Source organism: Hevea brasiliensis, unplaced genomic scaffold (assembly GCF_030052815.1).
Source record: "Hevea brasiliensis isolate MT/VB/25A 57/8 unplaced genomic scaffold, ASM3005281v1 Scaf1, whole genome shotgun sequence".
NCBI classification, from domain to species: domain Eukaryota; kingdom Viridiplantae; phylum Streptophyta; class Magnoliopsida; order Malpighiales; family Euphorbiaceae; genus Hevea; species Hevea brasiliensis.
This window is the reverse complement of record NW_026614585.1, coordinates 8871460-8894889: the sequence shown is the minus strand read 5'-3', so window position 1 is coordinate 8894889 and position 23430 is coordinate 8871460. Positions and strand designations below refer to the sequence as shown.

The window sequence follows — 23430 nt, the reverse complement described above, 5'->3', positions numbered from 1 at the left end:
AATATTTTTCATTTTTAAATATATTTTAAACATTTTAAACACACATATATGAATATATTTTTACATCTTACAACTACTCTCTTGTCAGTGAAGTCTCAGTCTTCACCAAAATATTCCTTCAAGGGTAGATATTCTGACATTGAAAAATGGTCAGTATTACAGTTTCCATTCTACTCATACTAAAAAATGATTGAATTATATATGTATATTTAATTTATAAGCAAGTTATATGCATGTGAATTGGACATTAAGACTTCTTTACACTTAATCCAATTAAAAGATATATCATCTCTCCATTGATCATATCGCTTGTATATACAAGAACCTCTATCTCTTTGTACGAGGAGCAATATGTATCATCAATAAAACACCTGAATAAGTTGTTCGACTACCATACAAATGCTCAATCACTTTGCACTAGTTATCTAGCTCTACATGATCAAGAAAAGATGATAAATATCTTGTAAGAGGTTACTAAGTGATGTGGAAACCTTGTTCATAGACATAGCATTTAGGAAAGGAATAAATCCCTGTGAAGGCTACTGCAAACCCTTGAGCACCGACTGGACAAATGCATTAATGAGCCAAATAACAGTGGTATAATAAGCACAATGAATGTCACCATCACTCACACAATAATCACCATGACATTGACGACAAGGCACCTATTACAAAAGATAAAATCAATGTAACATACTAAAAAGGTGGGTGCTATTGTCTAACTAGTACCATAACCACACTTGGCACTTCCTACTAAGTTAACGGTTAGTATACAAGACTTTACTTCCTCCAGGTAAACATTTGAATCTCTACACTTCCAACTCTTACATTCTCTTTGTTTTCATTTCTTCTCCTAGTTACTAACTTAACCATTGAAATGCCAAGCGGGATAAAACCTTTTGACCCTCTAACCTTTTACTACTTTACGGAAGGACATTTGGGAATCTCTCAAACCTACTCAAAAATCGGTCGGATTAGCTTCACATCCACTTATATACTGTATCCCATAATAGTATACCTTACCATATACCCTTTAACACTATTCACATATTGCTCATCTATGGTACTCTTATCCCTAGTTTTCAACACTCAAACACTTAGTTTTTTTTTTTTAATACAATTTACTTTTATTAAGATTGGAATTCAAGACCTTACAATTCCAATACTAATGAAATAAGGTCTCATTGATCAAAACTTAATATTTTTTTATATAAAAAATACTTTCATCAAATTGAAAGGGTTTATGTCATGTAACGATAAAAGTGAATCACTAAAAGAGATTCATCAATCCAAATAAAATTAGAAATAGTAATTACGCAACATTTAACTACTCATGAGCAACCTGATTATATTTCTCGAGTGAGAGAGATCACTTGCAATACTAAAGTGCTATGACTATCATGAGTTAGTTTGGACTGGTTTACTGTATTCGTTAAACCAAACCAATAAAGTCAATTTTAATAATATTCAAACCGAAACTAACAAATAAAATTATAAAACTAAATATTTGCGATTTTCACATTAAACGGGTTGGGCTTTCATAATTTTTACACTTTTTAGGTTCTTATAATTAAATACTTATTAAACTTTTTGTATATACATATTATCATACACTAATTAAAAAATAAATATTAATTAAAAATTTATTATTCAGTAAAAACAAATAAAAATAAAAAAATGAAATAAAGTTATTCACTTGTTTCATATATATATTCAGTTTGGATTAAATTTTTTATTATGTTAACCCGAAACCATTTGAAAATAAGTATAAACTGAAAACAAGTACACTCTTATGAAGCACATTTCTATACAATCTGCAATCATGTAAAGAACTAAATAATAATAAATCTGAAAGTCAAATCAAATACCAATTTAACCATAAACTAAAGTTTTATTTGATTATTCAGAAACTTTAATTTCACAGGAAGTGTTAAAAATTATCTTATTTAGCCATTATCATTAACTTTTTGGAAAATTGAGGCTTTTAATTTCTTTATTTCCCAGGAAGTATAAAAATATTATTAATTTCTTTATATAAAAATGCTTAATATCGACTTTATTGGGAGTATAAAAATTTTATTTTATACTAGCATTAATATCAAAATATTTACAAAGTATAAAAATATTATTTTACAAAATGATGTACTAGCATTAATATCACATGCTTTTAGAAACCGAATAAAGCTCAATTTGCCTCTCATACTTATCGGGAGTATCGGATTTAGCTCATTTAATTTTTAGTCTAATTTAACTTAAACTTCTGAATTATGTCTAATTTAGTCTAATCTCCCTTATTTATGTTACAATTACTATTTACTGAATATTTAATTATTTTTTTATTTTTAAAACTAAAATATTATTTTCTATATTATAATTAATTAAATTAAAATATAAAAATATTATTTTTATTATGAAATGTTATTAATTAAAATGAAATAAGAAAAATATTATTTTTATATTTTCATACAATTAATTAAAATTAAAATTATGATAATAACAAATTTTAATTATTTAAATTAAAAAACATTGCTTTTTTACATGTATTTAATTAAAGTTAGAAAATTATAATTAAATAGAATTAAAAATATAAAAATATAATTTTTATAGTTCCATATTACTAATTAATATTAAAAATGTAAAATATAATAAAATTAATAATTATAATTATTGAATTAACATTAAAAAATAATTAACTATGTTCAAAAAAATAAAAAAATAATTACCTAAGTAATAAAACGTTAAAAATATTAAAAAAATAATAAAGAAAGCAACTTGCATACTAAGTAATGAGTGAGTTGCTCATTCTTTAATTTTGAATTAAATTAAACATAAATCAAGACTTCTAAATTAAATTAGATAAAAAATTAAAAATAAATTAAATTAGACTTTCGCAAATTGAGTTTTATTTTAGAAACAAACACTTACTTTTCATGTAAAACACTTACTTTTCATGTAAATTATTTAATCACTTGGTGTCATAAAGCAAATGTGGGTTATTATTTGAGCACAATTCAAATATGTGATGAAATCATGCAATTAGAAAACACAAACATATATCAAAATTAGGAATGGCACGTGCTAATGCTTTTATATATATTTTAAATTTTAATATATAAAAATAATATAAAATTTTATTAATTATTTTAAATTTTATTTTATTACTTTTATTTCTCAAATATTTTCAAAAAAATAATTAAAATTTATATATATATATAATATTAATTTAAAAATATATAATTAATATATTATAAATTATAGTATTACAAAAAAATAATATAAATTATTAAAATAATAATATTATAAAAAAAATACTACTGCTAAACTTCTAGAAATATCTTATATGTGTGTGTGTACTGAATTCTTGAATTTAAGGTTTAATCAGATTACCATTGATAAGGAGGATGAATGTATCCATCAAATTTAATAATCCCATCTTAACCGTTCATCTAAAGTTCAAACGATCCAGCGTTGGGTCCAAACCAATGACGACGAATTGTCTTCCGTACACAAATCACGCTCCCACGTGGCGAGAAGAAACCAACGTGTCCCACAATTGCACGTGACTTCCCTTCTATCTTTCCAAGCAAGGAGCGGAAGGAAGGGCAAAACCGTAACACCGCCAGAAAGAAGAAAAAAAATAAAAAAATAAAAAAATTATGAGACTTCGTCGACGTTGACGCTGCACCCCATTTGCTCACCCCTACGCTCCTTTTAGAGAGAAAAAAACCAGAGAGAGACAAACACAGAGAAGAAAGAAAAGAACAGCTTTCCTTTCTCTTAGAACCATACGCTCCTCTCTTTCACTTTTTCTCTCTCCTTCTCTCTTTGAATTTGTGTTTATGAAGTTTTGTAGAGAGAGGGAGAGATCGTGGTGTGTGAAATCTTGCCGATTTTACTGTTTCATCGGTTTCCTTTTTTTTCTTTTTCCGGTTATGCCCTTTGCTTTTACTCACATTATCTTCTCTGTATTCTTTTCTGAGCTTTATTCGACGCGTAAAGTAATAGTTTTCTCTCCATTTCTCTTCAAAGCTACGTTTACAGTTCGGCTTCATTTCGAGCTTTCTCTGCTTAGTTTAATTTATTTTCCCCCTTTTTCTCGAGGAAAAAAAATTGAAGTGATGCGGAGAAATTAGCTTTCTTTAGGAATTGCTCAGTGAGATTTTTATATATGTATTTTTTTTAATTTAATTAATAAACATTCAGTTTTTTTTTGTTTTTTCCAAAAAAAAAAAAGCAACGGCTAAATGCATGGAATTCGGGATTTAACCGACGAACATTATATTAAATGCTATTTCTTGTAATTATTATTATTTAATTTTTGGCTTTTTTATAAGTTGCAGAGCTCGAGATTTGAGGAAGAAAGAGTAAGGTTGAAGTAAATATCCCTTTCAGCCCTTTCAGGCCAGATCAGAGCGAAATCAGAGAAAGAGAACTGAAAAACGACAGCGTTTTTTACCGGAGAAGGAAAATACAGTCAGTACTCAGTATTACCTCATCTCCAATGCATTGAACTGTGTCCACTAACGGTCTGCTGACAATGACACGGTATTTGGAGGTATTTTTCTCTCAGTTTTTCTATATATACATACACACATTGATGCACGAGTATGTATGCATTTATTTTTTGTGTAAGACGGGAGAGGGAGGTGGGTAGTATGGGACCATTTCCTAGCGAAGACGCGAGCTTCATACGGGATTTCTCTTGCTTGGTTATTAAGCATGGTGGGTCGCCACCACGACGAGAAGCTTTCTGTTATGACATTGCAGTTGATAATTGTTGAAGGAAGAAAAAGAATTGTGATATGAGGCTATGGGCTTTTGATTTAATAAAGCTCAGGACTAAAGATTAACAAAGGACTTAACCAATCATAAGTACCCATGTTTATTTATTTATTTTTTTCCTATCTTAGTTGGTGCCTATTTTTGGGTGATTTGGAATTTTGGATTATCACCACCCCCGTTTATCAGTCGTTAGCCTTCCTTTTATTTATTCTGTTTTTGCGATTGAAAATAATTATTTTCGGTGGTTGGTTAAAAACGATGATGATCTTCTTGTTGTTGATATGACCCATAATTAGTATTTTCATTGGTTGCTTATCTTTTGTCCCATGATTAACCTGAAGATACTGTCAGAGTAGCGATGGACCTACTATCTTTAAGCCAAATTCAACAACCTTGCTTTTAACATCTAAACCTGTCTTATATTTTGGGAAAGCAAGAGCAAATATGAGTATTTTGACTCCCAGACTTTGATTTTCCTTTGTCAGGATCTGAAATTATGAGATTTTTTTGTTTAATTGTTGGGCGGGTTGAGAAGACCAAACGTGGGATGTGAGAAATGGTGTCAATTGGAGGGACTGAACTACCAAAGATGGAGAAGATGCCAATGGCAAGTGCACGTGAGGAGAATATTCTTGTTTTGGTGAGGTTGAGACCTTTGAATGAGAAGGAGATTGCGGCAAATGAAGTTGCAGACTGGGAATGCATCAATGACACCACCATATTGTATCGGAATACCCTTCGTGAAGGCTCCACATTTCCATCTGCCTATACTTTTGGTAAGGACGTGCTCTTTGAATCTTTTTCAGTGTAAAAGGTGAAATGATGCTGCCAAAGTACCAATGAGGATTGGATCTTAACTTTTAAAGGTGTAATCCAATGAATTTATCTAGTATATACCCCAAGCAATTCTTTATATTCTGTTGAAAATTTACTGGGGTTAGAACCATTGGATTGAACTTTTAGGTGGCTTTGAATGCCACTGTCTGTGACCATCATATGCAGACATTTAACTATTCCTGAAAGCATTCTGGATGCAATTTGCCTGGTTGGCTGTTATGTTTCCAATATTTCCGTAATGCTTTGCTTAACAAACCTGGGTTGCTTAAAGATAGGGAAATCCCTTGTGTGTAGGTCGTATGCATAGTCAATGAACAAAATGGCAACTTACAGCCCATTTACCACTTTACAACTTATTTAATGTGTTACGTTTTGAATTTCTGTTTATAGTTTAACCCAGAGTAACCCACAAATCATTGCCAACAGTTTGCTTCCCCCTGCTGTAGGACAAATAGATGCAGTCTGCCGTCAGATGTCATAGCACTATGAACCAACAGGATCACTTGCATTTACCTTGTGCAAATAGCATCATTTTTTGCAAATTTGATCTCTATATGTATGCATTGAACGTTAGCTTTAATTGCCGGATTAACTCTCAAACTTTGGATTAAGTCACAGGACTGAGAACTCATAATCAGCTTTTCAAAAGCTTTTTTTTTAGGTTAAAATATTTCATCTCTTTTTCTTTGCCCTTGTACTGGAATAGACAGAGTATTTCGGGGTGACTACTCTACGAGGCAAGTGTATGAGGAAGGAGCCAAGGAAGTTGCACTTTCAGTTGTCAGTGGTATTAACTGTAAGTATAACGTGAATGACTTGGTGCCTTTCACATTACATACCAAGAAATGTAAAGGTTTTTCACCTCCATTTGTTTTTTCCAGCAAGTATTTTTGCGTATGGGCAGACAAGCAGTGGAAAGACATACACCATGACGGGGATAACTGAGTATACGGTAGCAGATATATTTGAATATATACATAGGGTAATAAAAATTTTCTAATTTAGTATTTTTTTTTATTCCCTTCTCATTTTTTCACTCATTATTCTTGTTCATAAATATAGTTAATGCTGAAATTCTTGCCATAATGTTATTGTTGCAGCATGAAGACAGAGCATTCGTTTTGAAGTTCTCAGCAATTGAGATATACAATGAAGCTATTAGGGATCTTCTTAGCATGGATTCTACTCCACTTAGATTGCTAGATGATCCAGAGGTGAATTTGTCTTCCTCCCCCCATCCTCTTCATTTTATAGCAGATGAGTTGACAAATTGCTCTAAATTTTTCTTGCTTTATTTAGAAAGGGACCATTATTGAGAAAGTTACGGAGGAAACACTAAAGGACTGGAGTCATCTGAAGGAGCTCCTTTCCATTTGTGAAGGTAAAGGTTATACAAAACCTGCCATTATTGGATGATGTTGTGTGTGTGATTATTTTTATTGCATTCTTGCAGGTCAAAGACAGATTGGGGAGACCTCCCTGAATGAGAAGAGCTCCAGATCTCATCAAATTCTTAGATTGGTATGCCAGTCCCTCTCCACTTATGTTGTAGTGTATTTACTTGCTAGCAAGTATGTGCATTGCTTGATTGATTAGAGTTTATCATGTTAGCCCTTCTCTTGTTTATGTTTCTCTCAGACAATTGAAAGTTCTGCTCGTGAATTCATAGGCAAAGAAAATTCTACAACTCTTTCAGCAACTGTGGTATGGATCCTTTCTTTCTTGATTATCATTTGCAAAATTAATGAAGAGATGATATTATTGATAATGGTAGGGAAGTAAAAGTAACCCCTCTTTTTTTTGGTGCAGAATTTTGTTGATTTGGCAGGAAGTGAGCGTGCATCTCAGGCATTACCCACTGGGGCAAGATTGAAAGAAGGATGCCACATAAACCGTAGTTTACTGACTCTAGGAACTGTCATTCGCAAGCTAAGGTCGATTGTTTCTTTCTTCCTTTTTGGTGTAGCTTTGTAAATTGCAATTGGTCCCTGCAATTTTTATAATCCATGATGTATGGTATGTGGTAGTTTACTTGCTTTAGCTGCATTTTTAGATTTTTTGGACACGGCTGATGCCTTCTCAATGACACTGTTTTAAATTGGTAACTGCCAATTGGCAAAAGGCAGTTGCTCCCAGCATTGTGTTCAATACTTCATTTCATTGAAATTGATCAACTTCAGAATTTCATTCAATGGCCAACATTGGGAAGCTAGATGATAAATATATGGTTAAGATATGACCACCAACTTGCTTGCACGTCATGCGTTACAATGTTAAACATTGAAGTGTGATGCAGATTGTTAATAATAAATATAGGAAGGTCACACAGGTTTTGTGCTCAGTGACATACACATAGAGCCAAATTGATCTTCATTATAAGTTTATAACTGTACTGCTAAGTGATACAAGGACAGTTAACTTAACTCAACTAAACTTTTATCTCAAAAATTTGGGGTTGGCCATATGGATTATATTTCTCCACTCTAAACGATTTTGGGTTAAATCCTCAGAAATGTGTAATGCTTCTAGGTCATGTTGTACTACTCTCCTCCAAGTCAGTTTAGGCCTACCTCTTCTTTTCTTTCTATCCTCTAACCTAATGTGTTCTACTTGTCTAACTGGAGCTTCCGTATGTCTATGCTTCACATGACCAAACCACCTCAATCTTCCTTCTCTCAACTTATCTTTAATTGGCACCACTCCTACCTTTTCTCTAATACTCTCATTACGGACTTTATCTAGTCTAGTATGGCCACTCATCCACTTTAACATTCTCATTTCCGCAACTCTTAGCTTTGACACATACGACTCCTTCAGTGCCCAACACTCACTGCCATATAACATGGCCGGTCGTATGGCTGTACGGTAAAATTTTCCTTTCAACTTATTGGGAATCTTGCGATCACATAAAACTCCCGTAGCACGTCTCCACTTCAACCATCCGGCTTTAATCCTATGACTAACATCCTCCTCACATTCCCCATCTACTTGAAGGACTGAGCCAAGATATTTAAAGTGATTACTTTGGGACAGTATCACTCCATTCAAACTAACTCATTATCTATCACCAGTTTGGCCTTCACTGAACTTGCAATGCATGTATTCTGTCTTCGTTCTACTTAACTTTCCCTTTGACTCTAGAGTACTTCTCCAAAGCTCTAACTTTCTATTTACTCATTCTCGCGCCTCATCTATTAGAACTATATCATCCGCAAATGTCATGCACCAAGAGATACTCTCTTGTATATGTTTCGTTAATTCATCTAAAACTAATGTAACAAGATGAGGGCTCACAGCTGAATCTTGGTGTAATCCAATTGAGATAGGAAAATCTCTTGTGTCCCCTCCCACTGTGCGCACAATAGTAGTTGCACTTTCATACATATCATACATATCTTTCAACACTTGTATGTACCTAATAGATATCCTCTTTTGTTCTAACACTCTCTATAAGACATATCTTGGAATACTATCATAAGCCTTTTCCAAATTGATACAAGGACAGTTCTCAAAACAATTTTTTTACAACTATCTACACTAACAAATGATGAGGAGCTGCTTTTCTCTATCACCTCCGCCCTCTGTAAATATTTCTTTGCTGCTATCTATTTTATTTCTCTCTAGTTAGACTTTAATAAAAACATTATCAAATGAGAGGATTGCACATTATTTTTATCTCTTCAACTTGGTTTTTTAATGGATGCAGCAAGGGGAGATATGGGCACATCAATTATAGAGATTCTAAGCTGACACGGTTACTGCAGCCTGCTTTGGGTGGAAATGCTAGAACTGCCATTATCTGCACTCTGAGCCCTGCTCGTAGACATGTTGAGCAAACCAGAAATACTCTTTTGTTTGCTTGTTGTGCAAAAGAAGTTACCACAAAGGCACAGGTCAACGTAGTCATGTCAGATAAGGCACTGGTTAAGCATTTGCAAAGAGAGTTGGCTAGATTGGAGAGTGAGTTGAGAAGTCCTGTCCCTGCTTCTTCAACCAGTGATTATGCGGCATTACTTAGAAAGAAAGATCTTCAAATTCAAAAGGTAACAATTTGCTTTTTGAAACTCATCAGCAAATACTTGTACCCATGTTTATATATTTTTATAGACAAATTTAAAGAACATTCTATGTTATAGGGGGCCATTTATTTACTTTTCTATTTTTTTAATTGATTCCAATTAATTCTCAATGGAAAAGGTATTGATACTTTCTTTATAGATAGAGCTTATGTGATGGGTTTGTATCCAAAAGTAGGTGCTCCAGGTACATTTGTAGTTATGTCATTGTTGTATCATGTCTAGCAACTGGTATATTAGATACGTCGCACCTTTTGAATTTACACTTCTACATAAGCCACAACCATGGAGAGACCAGGAAAAAAAAATGGCAACTGCAACTAGGGGGTTTCAGTGAAGAGTGGAGAAACCTACTCTTTTTCATAATACATATGATGGCCTTGTCTAGCTATCCTGTAATTTGGTGAATGTAGGAAATTATTAACAGCTAACCTTGTCATCATTTAACCCAGCTGTATGATTTGAGCTCATGAAGAAGTGTAGGTTTACTTTGATTACACAATTTTCTATCATGTAGATGGAGAAGGAGATTCGAGAGTTGACCAAGCAACGGGATCTTGCTGAATCCCGGGTTGAGGATTTGCTGCGAATGATTGGACAGAATCAAACTTCAAGAAATGGGGTATATTTACTGCCTAGTTATTTTAGACTCTGAGTAATGTTGATAATGCTGCTTCAATTGTTAACTCTTGCCTTATGTATTGGCAATTTAGGCTGTGGTTGGCCCTCATCCTAATCAGCAAGCAGGGCATACATGGGAAGATGAATATGGAGACAGTGGGAGCAACATGGAGGAGTCCTACTATCTTCAGGATAATAATGATGACCATTCTGTGTCTGATGGTACTTCTTCACTGATGTCAATTGGAAAGAAGTTTGTTAGATCCAGTTCCTGTCAGAGTCTGGAGGATACCGCTGTTGGACCTGCAGAAAATACTGATGACTACTGCAAGGAAGTTCAATGTATTGAAATGGATGAGACAAGAAGAGAGAGCAGTTTTGAACCCCATTCTATATCAAATGGTGAAAATGAAGGGACATTAGCTTTGACAATGTTTGGGGATGATGCAGCAGCAGGGCAACAAATATCAACTCCAGCAAATGGACGTAGAGAAGTGAGTCGCATACAAAATGGTTTCACATATGACATGTTGGAGCAGAGGCTGCATCATGTACAAAGGACCGTAGATGATCTTGTCAGTCCTGACCCTGATGAAACATCTCCACAATCCTTGGCAGCTGATATTTCAAGTTCCAGGAACATGCAGTTAACAAGGAGCTGGAGCTGTAGAGAGAATCTCATGACTGACTCTTCTCCCTATCTTGGGAAGGCAGAACAAATTGAGAGCACCCCACCAAATGGTTTTGAGAAAAGCTTTTCTGGGAGGCCGGAAGGTGTCCGAAGGAAGTTTCCTCCACTAAATTATGGTGCTGACCCTGCAAGGTTATCAAGAAATGATTCTGAGTCTTCTCTTGGTAGTGCCTATCCAGATGATTTAAGATCACAGAGCATCAAAACTTCTGCAGATGGGGATATACCTAGCATCCAAACTTTTGTTGAAGGACTGCAGGAGATGGCCAAGCAGGAGTATGAGAAGCAACTAGTTGATGGTCAGGTGAGAGTTGTATTTTGATTTTCCTGCCATGTCCTTGCAAGAAGTTTGCACATTTTGGGTCAATCAGTCTCTCAAAAATTTATTACATGACATTGCTTAATTTCCACATGCTAGGTTCGGGAGACAGACCAAATGGATCGCGAATTTGAAAAGAATGCGAAAGATGTTGGATTGGATCCCATGGGTGAAGCATTAGAAACTTCTAGTGATTGGCCATTGGCATTTGAGAGGCAGCGGGGAGAGATAATTGAACTTTGGCAAACTTGTAATGTTTCCTTGGTTCATAGAGCTTACTTTTTCCTGCTCTTTAAAGGCGATCCAACAGATTCTGTATACATGGAAGTGGAGCTTAGGAGACTTTCGTTCCTTAAGGAAACACTTACTCAAGGGAATCATTCTGTGGGAGGTGGTTGGAGTCAGACATTGACATTGGCAACAAGGTTCTCCTCTCTCTCTCTCTCCCTCTCTCTTCTGTGAATGCATGTTTTCATGTATCTTGCAGACTTTGAAAACTTTTGTCACATAATGCATTCATCCATTTAAATCTCCTATATTGTCTGCTAACAAGCCTAGATGACCGACAAGGAGGGGGAAAAAGTGAGAGAGTGAAAAGAGGGAAATAAGAAGAGGCAAAATTCTCTCTTTCTTGTAACTTATGAAGCAACCTTGTCATGCTGAATTCAAATATGTTTTCCATAGGGTTTTTTATAGTTCTTCCATTTTTGCTTCTCTTTTTCTTTGCCACAGCAACAAATAGCCTGCATAATTTGTTGTTAGTTACAGTATTTGGTTACAAAAGTAGAAAATGAGGGTGAGGTGTGATGAGTGACATTGGAAGGATTGCAGTCAAAGTTGATTTACTCAGTAGATTATATCCTTTCTTGCTACATATTATTTTCTCTATGCTTGTAGCCAATTAAATATCCCTCAACTCACCTAATATCTTAACCTGGGGGAGACAGCATCAAAGCCCTTCATAAGGAGAGAGGAATGCTAAGCAAGCTGATGCAAAAGAGGTTATCAGAAGAAGAGAGAAAGAGAATCTACCAGAAGTGGGGTATAGGGTTGAACTCAAAACGTAGGAGGCTACAATTGGCTAACAGCTTGTGGAGCAACACGAAGGATATTAACCACATTATGGAGAGTGCTGCCATAGTTGGAAAGCTGGTAAGGTTTGTAGAACAGGGGCAAGCTCTGAAGGAGATGTTCGGGCTTAGCTTCGCACCCCCAAGCACAAGGAGGAGGTCCTTGGGCTGGACATACAGCAAATCAACTCTTTTATAGGTTTGTTCTGTGGCAAATGTATACCAACTAGAGCGGTGATTTGTTGAAATAGGCTAGGCCATATAGCATTCTTTACACGTGATTGTTTAAGAGTTGTAAAAATTTTAGCTTGTATCATGTTCAAAGTTGAACTCGGTTTTGCCCATTTTGTTCATGTATGTTGCTCCTGGTTTTTTCTGTTCCTACTTTTTTTTTCCTTTATTTTTTAATGATAAATATCAAACAAGTGCTATTTTCTAAGCTTCAATTGAAGTTTTAATAGTGTCAAAATCTGTCAAAAATCTTTTAAATCGAAAAAGGTGTCAAGCTCGAATTATATTATAATTATATTTGATAGATCTTAATATAATATAATTAAAATTTTTATGGAATTTTAATAAAAGTTTTGATGAATGACTCCTAAGTTCTAATCAAAGACTCATAAAATCATGGCAAGCAGCAGCGGGCGCATGTTGACAAATAAACGTTAAACAAGATAATCCTAACCTCTCCTATTACAAAGTGGCATAAAAACGCAACGTTTTGACCAAATTGCACTTTTCAAAAGAAACGACATCGTTTTTGACCGATAAAACAGCGACATCTTAAACGACACCGTTCTGTTTTGCTACTACTTGTGAAAATGCATTTCCTTTTTTCTTAAAGAAAAGCAGTGTGAACTGAGAAGCGTCGAGAGATCGAGAGAGAGAGAGAGAGAGAGCGCGAGCGAACGAGAGAGATGAGCGTGTCAACCGCGGCGTACCTAGCGAGGAGAGCAGCACAGAAGGAGAGAGTTCAGATCCTCTATCGTCGAGCTCTGAGAGACACTCTCACCTGGGCCGTCCACCGCCACCTCTTCTATCAAGATGTACATTTCCCTAATCTCATCATTTCCTTTGTATCTCTCTCTAATTCAGCTTGCACTTCCTGTAATTAACACTAATTCTTTCATTATCTTATCTCCTCCAGGCTTCGAACCTCCGCGAGAAGTTCGACGCCAACAAGCATGTGGTTCGTTGTCTTTATTTTTGTGAAATTTTTGTTTTTAATCATCTAAGGCATTTTTGGTAAGTTTGTAGAGTGATAATCTGCGGGTTATATGGGCTTGCAGGAGGATCTGGACGCTATTGATAGAATGATTGCTGAAGGTGAGGCACAGTATAATAAGTGGCGGCACCCTGATCCTTATATTGGTAAGTAATTTGATGCTTGGACTGTGCTTTTGGTCTTTTTTCTTTTGCATTCTGATTCTTGTTTTTTTTGGAGAATGATAACCTAATTTAAGGTGATTTGCAATTATGTGTAGATCATTTGTCTATAAATTCTAATTATGTGTAGCAAAAGATTGTTTTGGTAGTTGAGGATTGCCTCTTAGATCTTTTGTATCAAGTTAAAATGTGAAAAACCTAAGAATTAAACAGGGATGCCACAAGATGATGATCGTTGAATACCCAAAATTTTAAGTTTATTGTTAGATTGCCTCTCAACTCAATTTTTTTAGTGTCATTTTTTTCCCTATCTGATGCAAGATTCAAGAGCTTGTGCAAGCCTGTCTTTCTAGCCCACATTTTTTTTAAAATCCATTCTTTGAGGAGATGTTTTATCCTCATTTGGCTTTCACCTAGAAAGTTTATTTTATCTTTGGAGTGGTATTGAAATAAAAGAATTCCTTGCTTGCTTTGGCCTAGAAGTCTAGACAATTTTAACTTTATTCAAGGAGAAGTAGATAATCTCTCTATTTGTTGCCCTATTGCATGAGAGCTCAATCAATTGCGGCATCTTTACTTTATAGGGTTTCTCCTAATTACCCTTGCAAGGGAAGCTCTAATTTATAACCCAATTCTTTTCTAATGAAAGGGTTTCCTGGGTTGTTTTCTCAGAAGCAAAAGCTGCGTATCTTGTCTATATGGTCCTAAGCAAATGCTGAACTATTGAAGTCATGAAGATATCCCAAAAAGAGCAAAATAGGGGGCCAGATATATGCTGGGTGTACTCCCTTGAACTTGTTACTCCTCTTTTGGATGGTTTTCTAGGACTTAGTTGGAGTCTGGCCAGGTTGCTTTCCCATTACCCTTTGCCATTATCAGGTTTTCAGGCAAGCAAGAATCAGATAAATTGAAGAGGAATACTCTGTATCAGCTTTAATGACTTTTCAATTTTTGTCAACTTGGCATGGGGAGGTGTTTTCTGAAATGACATTAATTGAATTTATTTGGCACTGGACCACCAGAATATTAAGGACAGAATCACTGATTACCCAAGTATATGTTTATTTCCTTATGCTTATTGTTAAAATTTGTTGCAATGTTGCCATATTGCTCTCAGTAAGGGGCATTGTCTGGTTAAATTGTAAGAGCCTTTATGAGGTTGTAGGTTTTAGGCCCCAAATCACTTACTTCTTGCTGCAAAATTTTGAAAATTCCTGTTAGAAAATTAACTATGTAGCAAACACATGCATTAAGATGCGCGCGCGCGCAAACACACACACACACAGAGACAGAGACACACAGAGAGAGAGAGAGAGAGAGAGAGAGAGAGAGAGAGAGAGAGAGAGAGAAGAAACTAGGATCTTACATGGTTTGGAATTGTGCCTACATTCACTGAGAACCACCTGCTTTTTATCTATAAAGGAGAAAAAGGTTAGAATTGCTTATGTAGAGTAAGGTTTTCCCTTTATGCTAGAAATAGGATAAATAAAAAATTATAAGCACTCCTCCCTCTCTCCTTTCTGTTGGGACCTTAATGTACAATATCTCCTCCTGAATATGAGCCATAATTTCAATTGTTGCATTCTGAGATACTAGGATCTTATTTTATTGGAACTGTAACTGATGAATGGCTGCCTTTTATTCTCTCTCTCTCTCTCATGAGTAGAAAAAAGCACTGAAGGTTTGCTAAGGAGGTGAAACCAAGTACAAAGAGGAATTTATTTTCATCCATGGGAATCAATAAAATCTATGCTTTCTTTTCTTTTTGTTTTTAGTGCACATAATTTACCTGTATGTTTGTGATAATATGCAGTTTTATTTTGGTACTTTCCCAGTTTTAGAGTTGCTAATATGGTTCCCTAAATCACTGATCTCTTTTGTGTATAGTTCCTTGGGCTCCTGGCGGTAGCAAGTTTACTCGAAATCCAACTCCACCTTCTGGGGTAATCAATTACAATTTACTGATCTTGTCTATATACGGTCATTTTATTTTCTTTTCAATTATTCATTCTCCTTCCTTTCTGTGTCTTTTTTGTTTAGGATGACACTGAGCTGTTGTAATCAATACCTTTATGTGCTTGTGTATTGTGGAAGTTAAAATTTCTAGACCTGAGTATTGCTTTTGTATTCTTAATTTGTAGCTGAAATGTATACGTGCAAATATACATTCCTTGGATAATGTCATTTCTATTTACACATTCTGAATCAGAATGGGTGGCCTAAAGTAGGTTCGGGGAATACATTGTTTAATGCATGCCTCTGAACTTTATATGGGCGACTTACGTGTGGTACAATCTCATGGTTGATGGTCATCTTGTTTTGATGACCTATTGTTCTTAAGGTGAATCTGAGTTTTTTTATTTTTTTATTTTTTTATTTTTTCTTGAGAATCCATTGTTTTGTTCTTCAAGTATTGTAGTAATAGTAGCATAAACTGGAGAGATACTCTAGAGATAGGTAGGGAAGAAGGGAGGGAGCAATCCTAATCTAGGTAAAGGTCCCACCCACTGTTTTTATTGTGCTATTTCCATTTACATCAGTTTTTACCTCAATGTGAAATGCAGTGTCAGAACCAAGCAGTAGTTGATATTTGGTTGTAACTAAGTTGATATATGGATGTAAACTTGGTGGATGTATTCATTATTTTGCTCTCTAATTTGCTTCCTTTTTTATTTTTTTTCCTCATTTAATTCTGATATTTGGTTGGCACTGCAGATTGAGATAGTGTATAACTATGGTCGAGAAGATAATGATTAATTCTGCATCTTTTTCCATATCAATAAATAAAGGTTAGCATTACAATCACTTGCTTGGCACGCTATTGGCTGCATTTCTTTGGCAATGTATTTTAGGTGTGAGCTTGTACATTGAATGATTTGCTTCTGGTTTCTGCAATATGATAATTTCCCTCCCTATTTCATTTTGATTAAACAATGTTGAATTACTACAAAACAAACCAATCCCCCACCCCCCCTACAAAACAACCCACCTCCTCCTCCCCTCTCTCAGGTAATTCTTCAAATAAGAATTTTGGTGCTGTTTCTCTAGTCAATCTCCACAATAATGAACAGACAGGGCCTCTCTCTCTCTCTCTCTCTCTCTCTCTCTATAGTCTATGCTATTCCTCTTGTGTGATATTCAAGCACTTTATGTCCTCACTGAAGCTGCTTCTGTATTGCTTTTGCAGATTGAGATGATCCATGACTGCTGCAAAAGATAATGAGCGAGTCCAGTGTCATGTTTGTGTTTATTGAAAGGCAAATGATAGACGTTACAAGATCTTTCACTGCTGTGTATTTGGTTTTCTCTAAAGAAAGAGATTGTGTTGCAGACTTGGATCAAAACTGGAATGGAGTGATCTGGAATTCTTTAAATGAAAACTATTCTTTTTCTTGATCTAATTTGCCACTTCAAAAATGTTGCCGCTTTGAGATGGATGGTAAATGAATACGGTGGTAATGTGGTGGGGATCTCACCTTTATCTCTTCGATTGGAACACTTGAAAAAATTAGGTACGGCCGTGTTCTTCATGAACTTAAATTTTGGAAGAAGTCGTTCACGCATGGACACAAGGTTACAAACCTCTTGTGGCTATGCAAATGTAGAATCATTAGCCCTTGTGAAAGCAAGCATTTGGAAGTTGGAACTACTGTGCCTCGGACATCAGCTGAAATAGGCTGTGTTTTCATTTCCTGGATCTCCAGTTATAACATTCTCATGAGCAGTGTGTAGGTTCTTGGATTCACTATCAATTGATCACGCAGAGAAAGACGGTACATTTTCAATCTTGAACAATTATAATGGATAACACGAATACAGACCATGTCCCGCTACAATTAGAAACTTGGGTAAATTGATATTTGTTTTATCATATGAGAACAAGTGATCCCAGCATATAAAAAACGAGACTCCAATCTGTAGGGGCAAGAGACCCACGCATGATGACTGATTCGAGGGAATAGGGAGATTTTACCAATTCAGGATTCGCAAAGTGTGTTTCGCACTCAAAACCTGAAGTTAGAATGATCCATCTCATCATCATTAACGTAATCAAATCGTCAATCAATACCTTCCCTTGTCAAAAATCACAATCACAATAAAAAAAAACTAAATAGAAGACATGTCCCCCACCAATCCCATTCCCAATTACACAAGTGACAAGTGTAAGCCTGCCTAGGCTTGGAGCTTGTCTAGGCACCCCATAAACCTTCTAGCCTTTTTCCCTGCACATTTAATACACATTTGATCATAACATCTTATTTCAGACACTACATCTGATCGCCATAACCACAAACACTTCGATTGCTCCTCCATCAACAACCCATATTCACCCTCATTCCCTTGGTTTGAATATCCGGCTAATATGGATGATGAGGCAGCATCAGCCAACACCAAGGTGAGGAAGATGAACCACCGGAGAGCTGCCACTGTACATACAATAACATTGCAGATTACTGGCTCTCTGGTTACCATGGTGATGCTGTTATGGGCAATTCGTAGTGGGTTCAAACTTGCTATAAATTCAAGCAGATATACAGGCTGTACAGACTGGGCTTTTCACATTGGAGTTCTAACTATGCTCCTCGGTTTCTTGTTTCTGATACTTGGGATTCCTATATCTAAATTTGTCACAAGAATTGCAGGAGGAGGAAGCCAGAATTCATAAAGGTAGCAATATAGATACTAACAGTCTTGTTTTGTAAGTTCTTTTGGGATTGTTTTGATGGTTTTTTGCTTCAATGTCATTGCTTTTCCTCTAGTTCTTGTCCTATAGGTTTCTTTGCAACTGAATTAGTAGGATAGAAAGACCAGTCTCTAAGATTTTCCATTCAATAACTTTCTCATGTTTCATTTGGTTAACAGACTCAGTGTAATTGAGAACAAATAAAATAATTATTCCATGGGCTATGAAATGACTATTTTTCACTTATTCTATTATCATACCATTCCATGTTATTGCATAAACTAAGGAAAGCATAAAGGTTATAGAACCTGATCTACTTAAAAAGGAGATGTATAGTTGATATAAACTAGCAATGAATGTTATGATGCAAAAATGCCTAAACCAACAAAAATTGCTGTGAAATTATACATGGAATACAAGAAGTATTCTCTCCATAATATTGCCATAATCAACTTATGAAGCCAAGAATTTCTGTTTTAAATTCTACATTAATTTTCATTACCAGCACATTCATCTATGCTCAAAGCAAATCATAAATTTTCAAACTTACAATCTCACTAGTATGGATGGCTTGGCAGCATGGGAGACAAACAATTTCTGAAGTTATTGTTGGAATCTTTGCCACTCTGATCATAATGATCATGCTCTGGTGGACCATTTACACAGGATTTAGGCTTGCAACTGAGCATAGAAGACACAGCAAATATCATCTCTTCACATCTTCAATTAGTGTGGTCACAATTACCTCTGGTTTGGTTTATGGGTAAATTTTTTTTTTCCCGCGTTATGTCATAATTAACACTTGGGTCCCTATATTTTAGAAAATAAATGAAAGCATCTCTAAGTTTTGATTCCGTCATATGAAAATCTATTCGTCCATTTTTCTCAATTTTCGTTGTTAATGAAGAGTGAAAATATCTTAATACCACTCAAGATAAATTATTATTTCATCTCTAAGTTTTATCATTAACACTTTAGTCTCTTGTTGACCGCCTTTTACTAACTTGAACAACGGCTAAATTGACAAAAATGGAGGAAGAGATGAAAGTGTATGACCGAACCAAAACTTAGAGATGTTTTTATCTATTTTCCAAATATAAGAACCAAGTGTTAATTATGATATAACACATGGAAGAAAAAGTAATTTACCCTTGGTTTATTACTTTATTTCATCATTGGACTTGGCATAATTAGAGATCCGTTCACTCAAGGTTGAAGCAATGATATGAATGATATGAGTTAATTTCTCGACAATTGCACGTTGCTAGTTTCCTACATATCTCAAGTTCTTGATGTCATAAAGTATATAGGTTTACTAAGAGAAATTAGCTCCCTTGTACACAAATTTACATCTACCGATTGCAAGGAACAATCTCAGTTTTTGAGAATTCAAAGACATTGTTGCCATCACCAAATTTTTTCACACTCGATATTAAACTAGCAATATACAATTGTCCAGAATATAATTCATACCCCTTGTGTACAAATTTATATCTTCTGATTGCATAGAAGAATCTCAGGTTTTAAGAATTTGAAGATATTGTCGCCGTCACCAAATTTTCACATCTCATGACATATAAACTATCTTAAGACACTTCTTCTTCCTTAAACTTTGGTAACACCCCAAAAAAAAAAAAAAAAAAAAAACCACCTTTTCAACCTTCAATTTCTTAATCTGTTCTGGTTCACTATTTGTCATTAAAATCTTCGTGAAGGGCAACAAAGTGTGGCAACTCAACAAGGATTTTACAAAGTTTAAAATGCTGTCAAGATCAGCTACAAAGGTGCCCACTATGCAAAATATAATGAGTTTTAAATAATTTATAAGAACAAAGAAAGGATCCTGTCAAAAGCTTGCTTCTTGTATTCCCTCCAAATAAATCTAAAAACAGTGAGGAACAAAAATTTGCCCCCTTCTTTTTACAAGATAGTAAATCCCCAATTAAACATGATAGTACCCAGGATAGCCCCACAACTAAATAAGCTAATTCCCACATATTACCAGTCAATCAGAATGCAAAAGCAGGTAATGCATGTACTATACAATACTTTAACAGACAAAACATATTTGACCAAGGTTTGCCCTCCTTTTAGAGATTCTCAATAGTCAAAATTCACTCACAAGTTTCCTCTAAAATAGAGCTACTTTAGTGAAAGTAAAACAATCAGTCTTCCATATAACTTTCCAAAGAAAATTTTGCTTTAGCCATCCATGGGTTCCCTAAAAATGACATTATAAAAAGATTTCACATCAGAACAATCCCTAGAGACCTCTTTCTAAGGCTAATTGATCCAATGAACAGTTATTCTCTTTATTTTTGGTGCTTAACCGTCTGACTATTTGTTGTACTTATCCATGAATTCCCTAAATCGATATGTCAAAGGGCTCCTTGGGAATAAATTATTTGGAAGAAAAGAATTTAAAAGAATTCTCATATAATCATGCATGAATTCTATTTCTTTTAAAATGAATTTTTTTTTTAGTTAAAAAAATTGAATTATTTCATTCCAAAGTCCAAACATGAGAATTTACAAAATATAAATCAATTGAATTGAATTCTCGCAAATTATAATTTCCAAACGGGGGGATAGGATTTCACATCAGAATTATCCCTAGAGATCTCTTTATAAGCCTATCCAATCCAATCAGGCACTTTCAAGTTGAATCATCAGTCACTTTAAGAACTCTAAATTCATTAATGTCAAATTCTTTCCATCACAACTTGTCAATCAACCACTTTGCAACCTAAATTTATAAAGATTTATCCTTTCTTTCAGTGACATGCAACTCCTAGAACACAGATTCTAACATTTTTGAATTACCTTGCTATGATATAAGAACCCTAAAAACTTTGAATTTCTTTTGCATATGTAATCAATTTCTCCCATCCAAAGACCTTTAAGCTGTCTCAGAGATACCATCTTCCCCCTTGCAATTCACGCACTGGGCAGTGCTTTCCATAATAAAACTCTCTGTATTGTAGTAGTACCCAATAATAATAATAATAATAATAATAATAATAATAATAATGATTCTTATTCTTTCAATTTCCAACTAACATGTGTTCTTATTTTGTTCACTTTAAATATCTCGGCTCAATCCTTCAAGCAGATGGGGGATGTGAGGAGGATGTTAGTCATAGGATTAAAGCCGGAGGGTTGAAGTGGAGACGTGCCACAGGAGTTCTATGTGATCACAAGATTCCCAATAGGTTGAAAGGAAAATTTTACCGTACGACCATACGACTGACCATGTTATATGGTAGTGAATGTCAGGCAATAAAGGAGTCCTATGTGTCTAAGATAAGAGTTGAGGAGATAAGAATGTTAAGGAGATAAGAATGTTAAGGAGAATGAGTTGTCATACTAGACTAGATAAAGTCCGTAATGAGAGTATTAGAGAAAATGTAAGATTGATGTCAATTGAGGATAAGTTGAGAGAAGGGAGATTGAGGTGGTTTGATCATGTGAAGCGTAGACATATAGAGGCTCCAGTTAGACAAGTAGAACACATTGGGTTAGAGAATAAAAAGAAAAGAAGAGGTAGACTTAAACTGACTTAGAGGAGAGTAGTACAATATGACCTAGAAACATTACACATCTCCGAAGATTTAACCCAAAATCGTTTAGAGTGGAGAAAGAGAATCCATATAGTCGACCTCAATAAATTTTTGGAATAAATGCTTAGCTGAGTTGACTTGAGTTGAGTATGTGTTCTTATTTTGTACACTACTGTTCTAGAAGTGCAGAATACCTTGCTCTACCAAAAGTAAACCTATAATGACAGTGGCTCCACAGATTATACAAGCCAACATCTGTAACTTGCTTTTTTGGTTAATTTACTACCACACAGACATGCCATTTATCATGCTAATATATTCAGCAAAACAAAAGGAGTCAATCAAACCTAGCAAAACTATTTGAGTTCATCTGCAAATATCAATGTTGCAACAGTTTGGATGCCTGGAGATATATCCCATGTCAAATAATGAATTACAAGTTATGTTTTTACTTCTTCAAACCACGCTCTTGTCATGCTTTTCCGTCTTTGCAGCACTTTCAAGCTGAACTACACGACTCTGTCATGTTTCAGATACTCCCTTCAACGCCCTAACCTATCTTCTTCCTACTTCATAGTTTTTACCTTCAGCATGACTCTATATGCACTAGCCTTTCCATCCTAGTTTGCCTATACTCCTTTGCAAAAGAAGCAGGCACAATATTGAACTAAGGCAAAATTTTATAAAATTCATTTGTATATAAGAGATGGACAAAATTGAAGGGTTCCCGCACTTAAAATCCAGAAAAGTTTATATCATTTTCAAAGTTACAAACCAAAAATCCATTAAACAAGAAAACAAATTTCCACCATGAAATTTGCAAAGCATACCAAAATCACTGAAATTTAACAGTTTATTAAGCAACACACAAGACTTCAAGAAAATGTACATGTATTTCTGATGTAAGTGAACCTAGAAAGCCTAAATCCAACACTAAAAAGAAAAGCTACATATGACCGGAGACACAGAGAGCATGAAAGAATACAAGGGACAATGCAAATTAGATAAGCTTGAAAGGGAGAGGCCAAGGGGTGGACCTGGGGACCTCAACTTTGTCCTTGATGCGTTCAATCTTCTTGTCCTTCTTGGGCCTCGAGTTTCCGTACGATCCCTTGAATCTCTTCCCTCTCTTTGTCCTCTTATCCCCTCTCCCGCACAGGATTGGCGCCACCCCAACTCTTGTTGCCGGCTGAGCCGCCAACACCCGCCTCGCTACAGCGCCGCACCACTGCATCATCGTCGCCATTACTGTTTTTCACACACAAGCTGAGTGAAAGACGAGAGATAGGAAGTGCAGGCTATAGTTGTTATTTCGAAGTGGTTTCCTATATGATGGACCGGGTCGGGTTAAGCGACGGATAGACCAATATGGGCTTATGGAAGGCCCATTTTCAGAGCAGAAGG

The 23430-nt window shown here is 35.2% G+C and overlaps 3 protein-coding genes and 1 long non-coding RNA gene across 11 annotated transcripts; 3 read left to right on the top strand and 1 right to left on the bottom strand.

Moving 5' to 3' along the window:
* Positions 1-3671: 3671 nt before the first annotated feature.
* Positions 3672-12778, top strand: LOC110650043 (kinesin-like protein KIN-7E). 5 transcript variants are annotated; one of them, XM_058141277.1, is made up of 15 exons: positions 3672-4153; positions 4341-4555; positions 5247-5558; positions 6326-6415; positions 6501-6601; positions 6720-6833; positions 6919-7000; positions 7073-7140; positions 7258-7323; positions 7429-7553; positions 9326-9662; positions 10213-10317; positions 10409-11311; positions 11426-11751; positions 12274-12778. In XM_058141277.1, the coding sequence occupies exons 3-15, from the start codon at positions 5339-5341 to the stop codon at positions 12593-12595; spliced, it is 2859 nt and encodes a 952-aa protein (XP_057997260.1). In that variant the 5' UTR covers positions 3672-4153; positions 4341-4555; positions 5247-5338; the 3' UTR covers positions 12596-12778. The 5 variants fall into 5 exon arrangements, with proteins under 5 accessions (XP_057997260.1, XP_021660523.2, XP_057997259.1 ...); XM_021804831.2 differs by having other exon boundaries at positions 3673-3929; positions 5268-5558; XM_058141276.1 differs by having other exon boundaries at positions 3673-3998; positions 5268-5558.
* A 455-nt stretch (positions 12779-13233) lies between these two features.
* On the top strand, positions 13234-17183 carry LOC110650046 (NADH dehydrogenase [ubiquinone] 1 beta subcomplex subunit 9). 2 transcript variants are annotated; one of them, XM_021804833.2, is made up of 6 exons: positions 13236-13442; positions 13544-13585; positions 13686-13767; positions 15670-15725; positions 16498-16571; positions 16970-17183. In XM_021804833.2, the coding sequence occupies exons 1-5, from the start codon at positions 13314-13316 to the stop codon at positions 16537-16539; spliced, it is 351 nt and encodes a 116-aa protein (XP_021660525.2). In that variant the 5' UTR covers positions 13236-13313; the 3' UTR covers positions 16540-16571; positions 16970-17183. The 2 variants fall into 2 exon arrangements, with proteins under 2 accessions (XP_057997261.1, XP_021660525.2); XM_058141278.1 differs by lacking the exons at positions 15670-15725; positions 16498-16571; positions 16970-17183 and adding an exon at positions 14455-15062 and having other exon boundaries at positions 13234-13442.
* Positions 17184-17794: 611 nt separating this feature from the next.
* LOC110650047 (30S ribosomal protein S31, mitochondrial) lies at positions 17795-23407 on the bottom strand. Of its 3 annotated transcripts, XM_021804836.2 has the most exons (3): positions 23064-23407; positions 19017-19147; positions 17795-18209 (listed from the first exon to the last, which is right to left on the bottom strand). In XM_021804836.2, exons 1-2 carry the CDS (start codon positions 23270-23272, stop codon positions 19024-19026), a joined length of 333 nt encoding a protein of 110 aa, XP_021660528.2. In that variant the 5' UTR covers positions 23273-23407; the 3' UTR covers positions 17795-18209; positions 19017-19023. The 3 variants fall into 3 exon arrangements, with proteins under 3 accessions (XP_021660528.2, XP_021660530.2, XP_021660527.2); XM_021804838.2 differs by lacking the exon at positions 19017-19147 and having other exon boundaries at positions 23064-23360; XM_021804835.2 differs by lacking the exon at positions 17795-18209 and having other exon boundaries at positions 18881-19147.
* Positions 18386-19720, top strand: LOC131176291 (uncharacterized). The gene is made up of 2 exons (XR_009146412.1): positions 18386-18450; positions 19045-19720. It is a non-coding gene; the product is annotated as an uncharacterized LOC131176291 (long non-coding RNA).
* Positions 23408-23430: the final 23 nt, after the last annotated feature.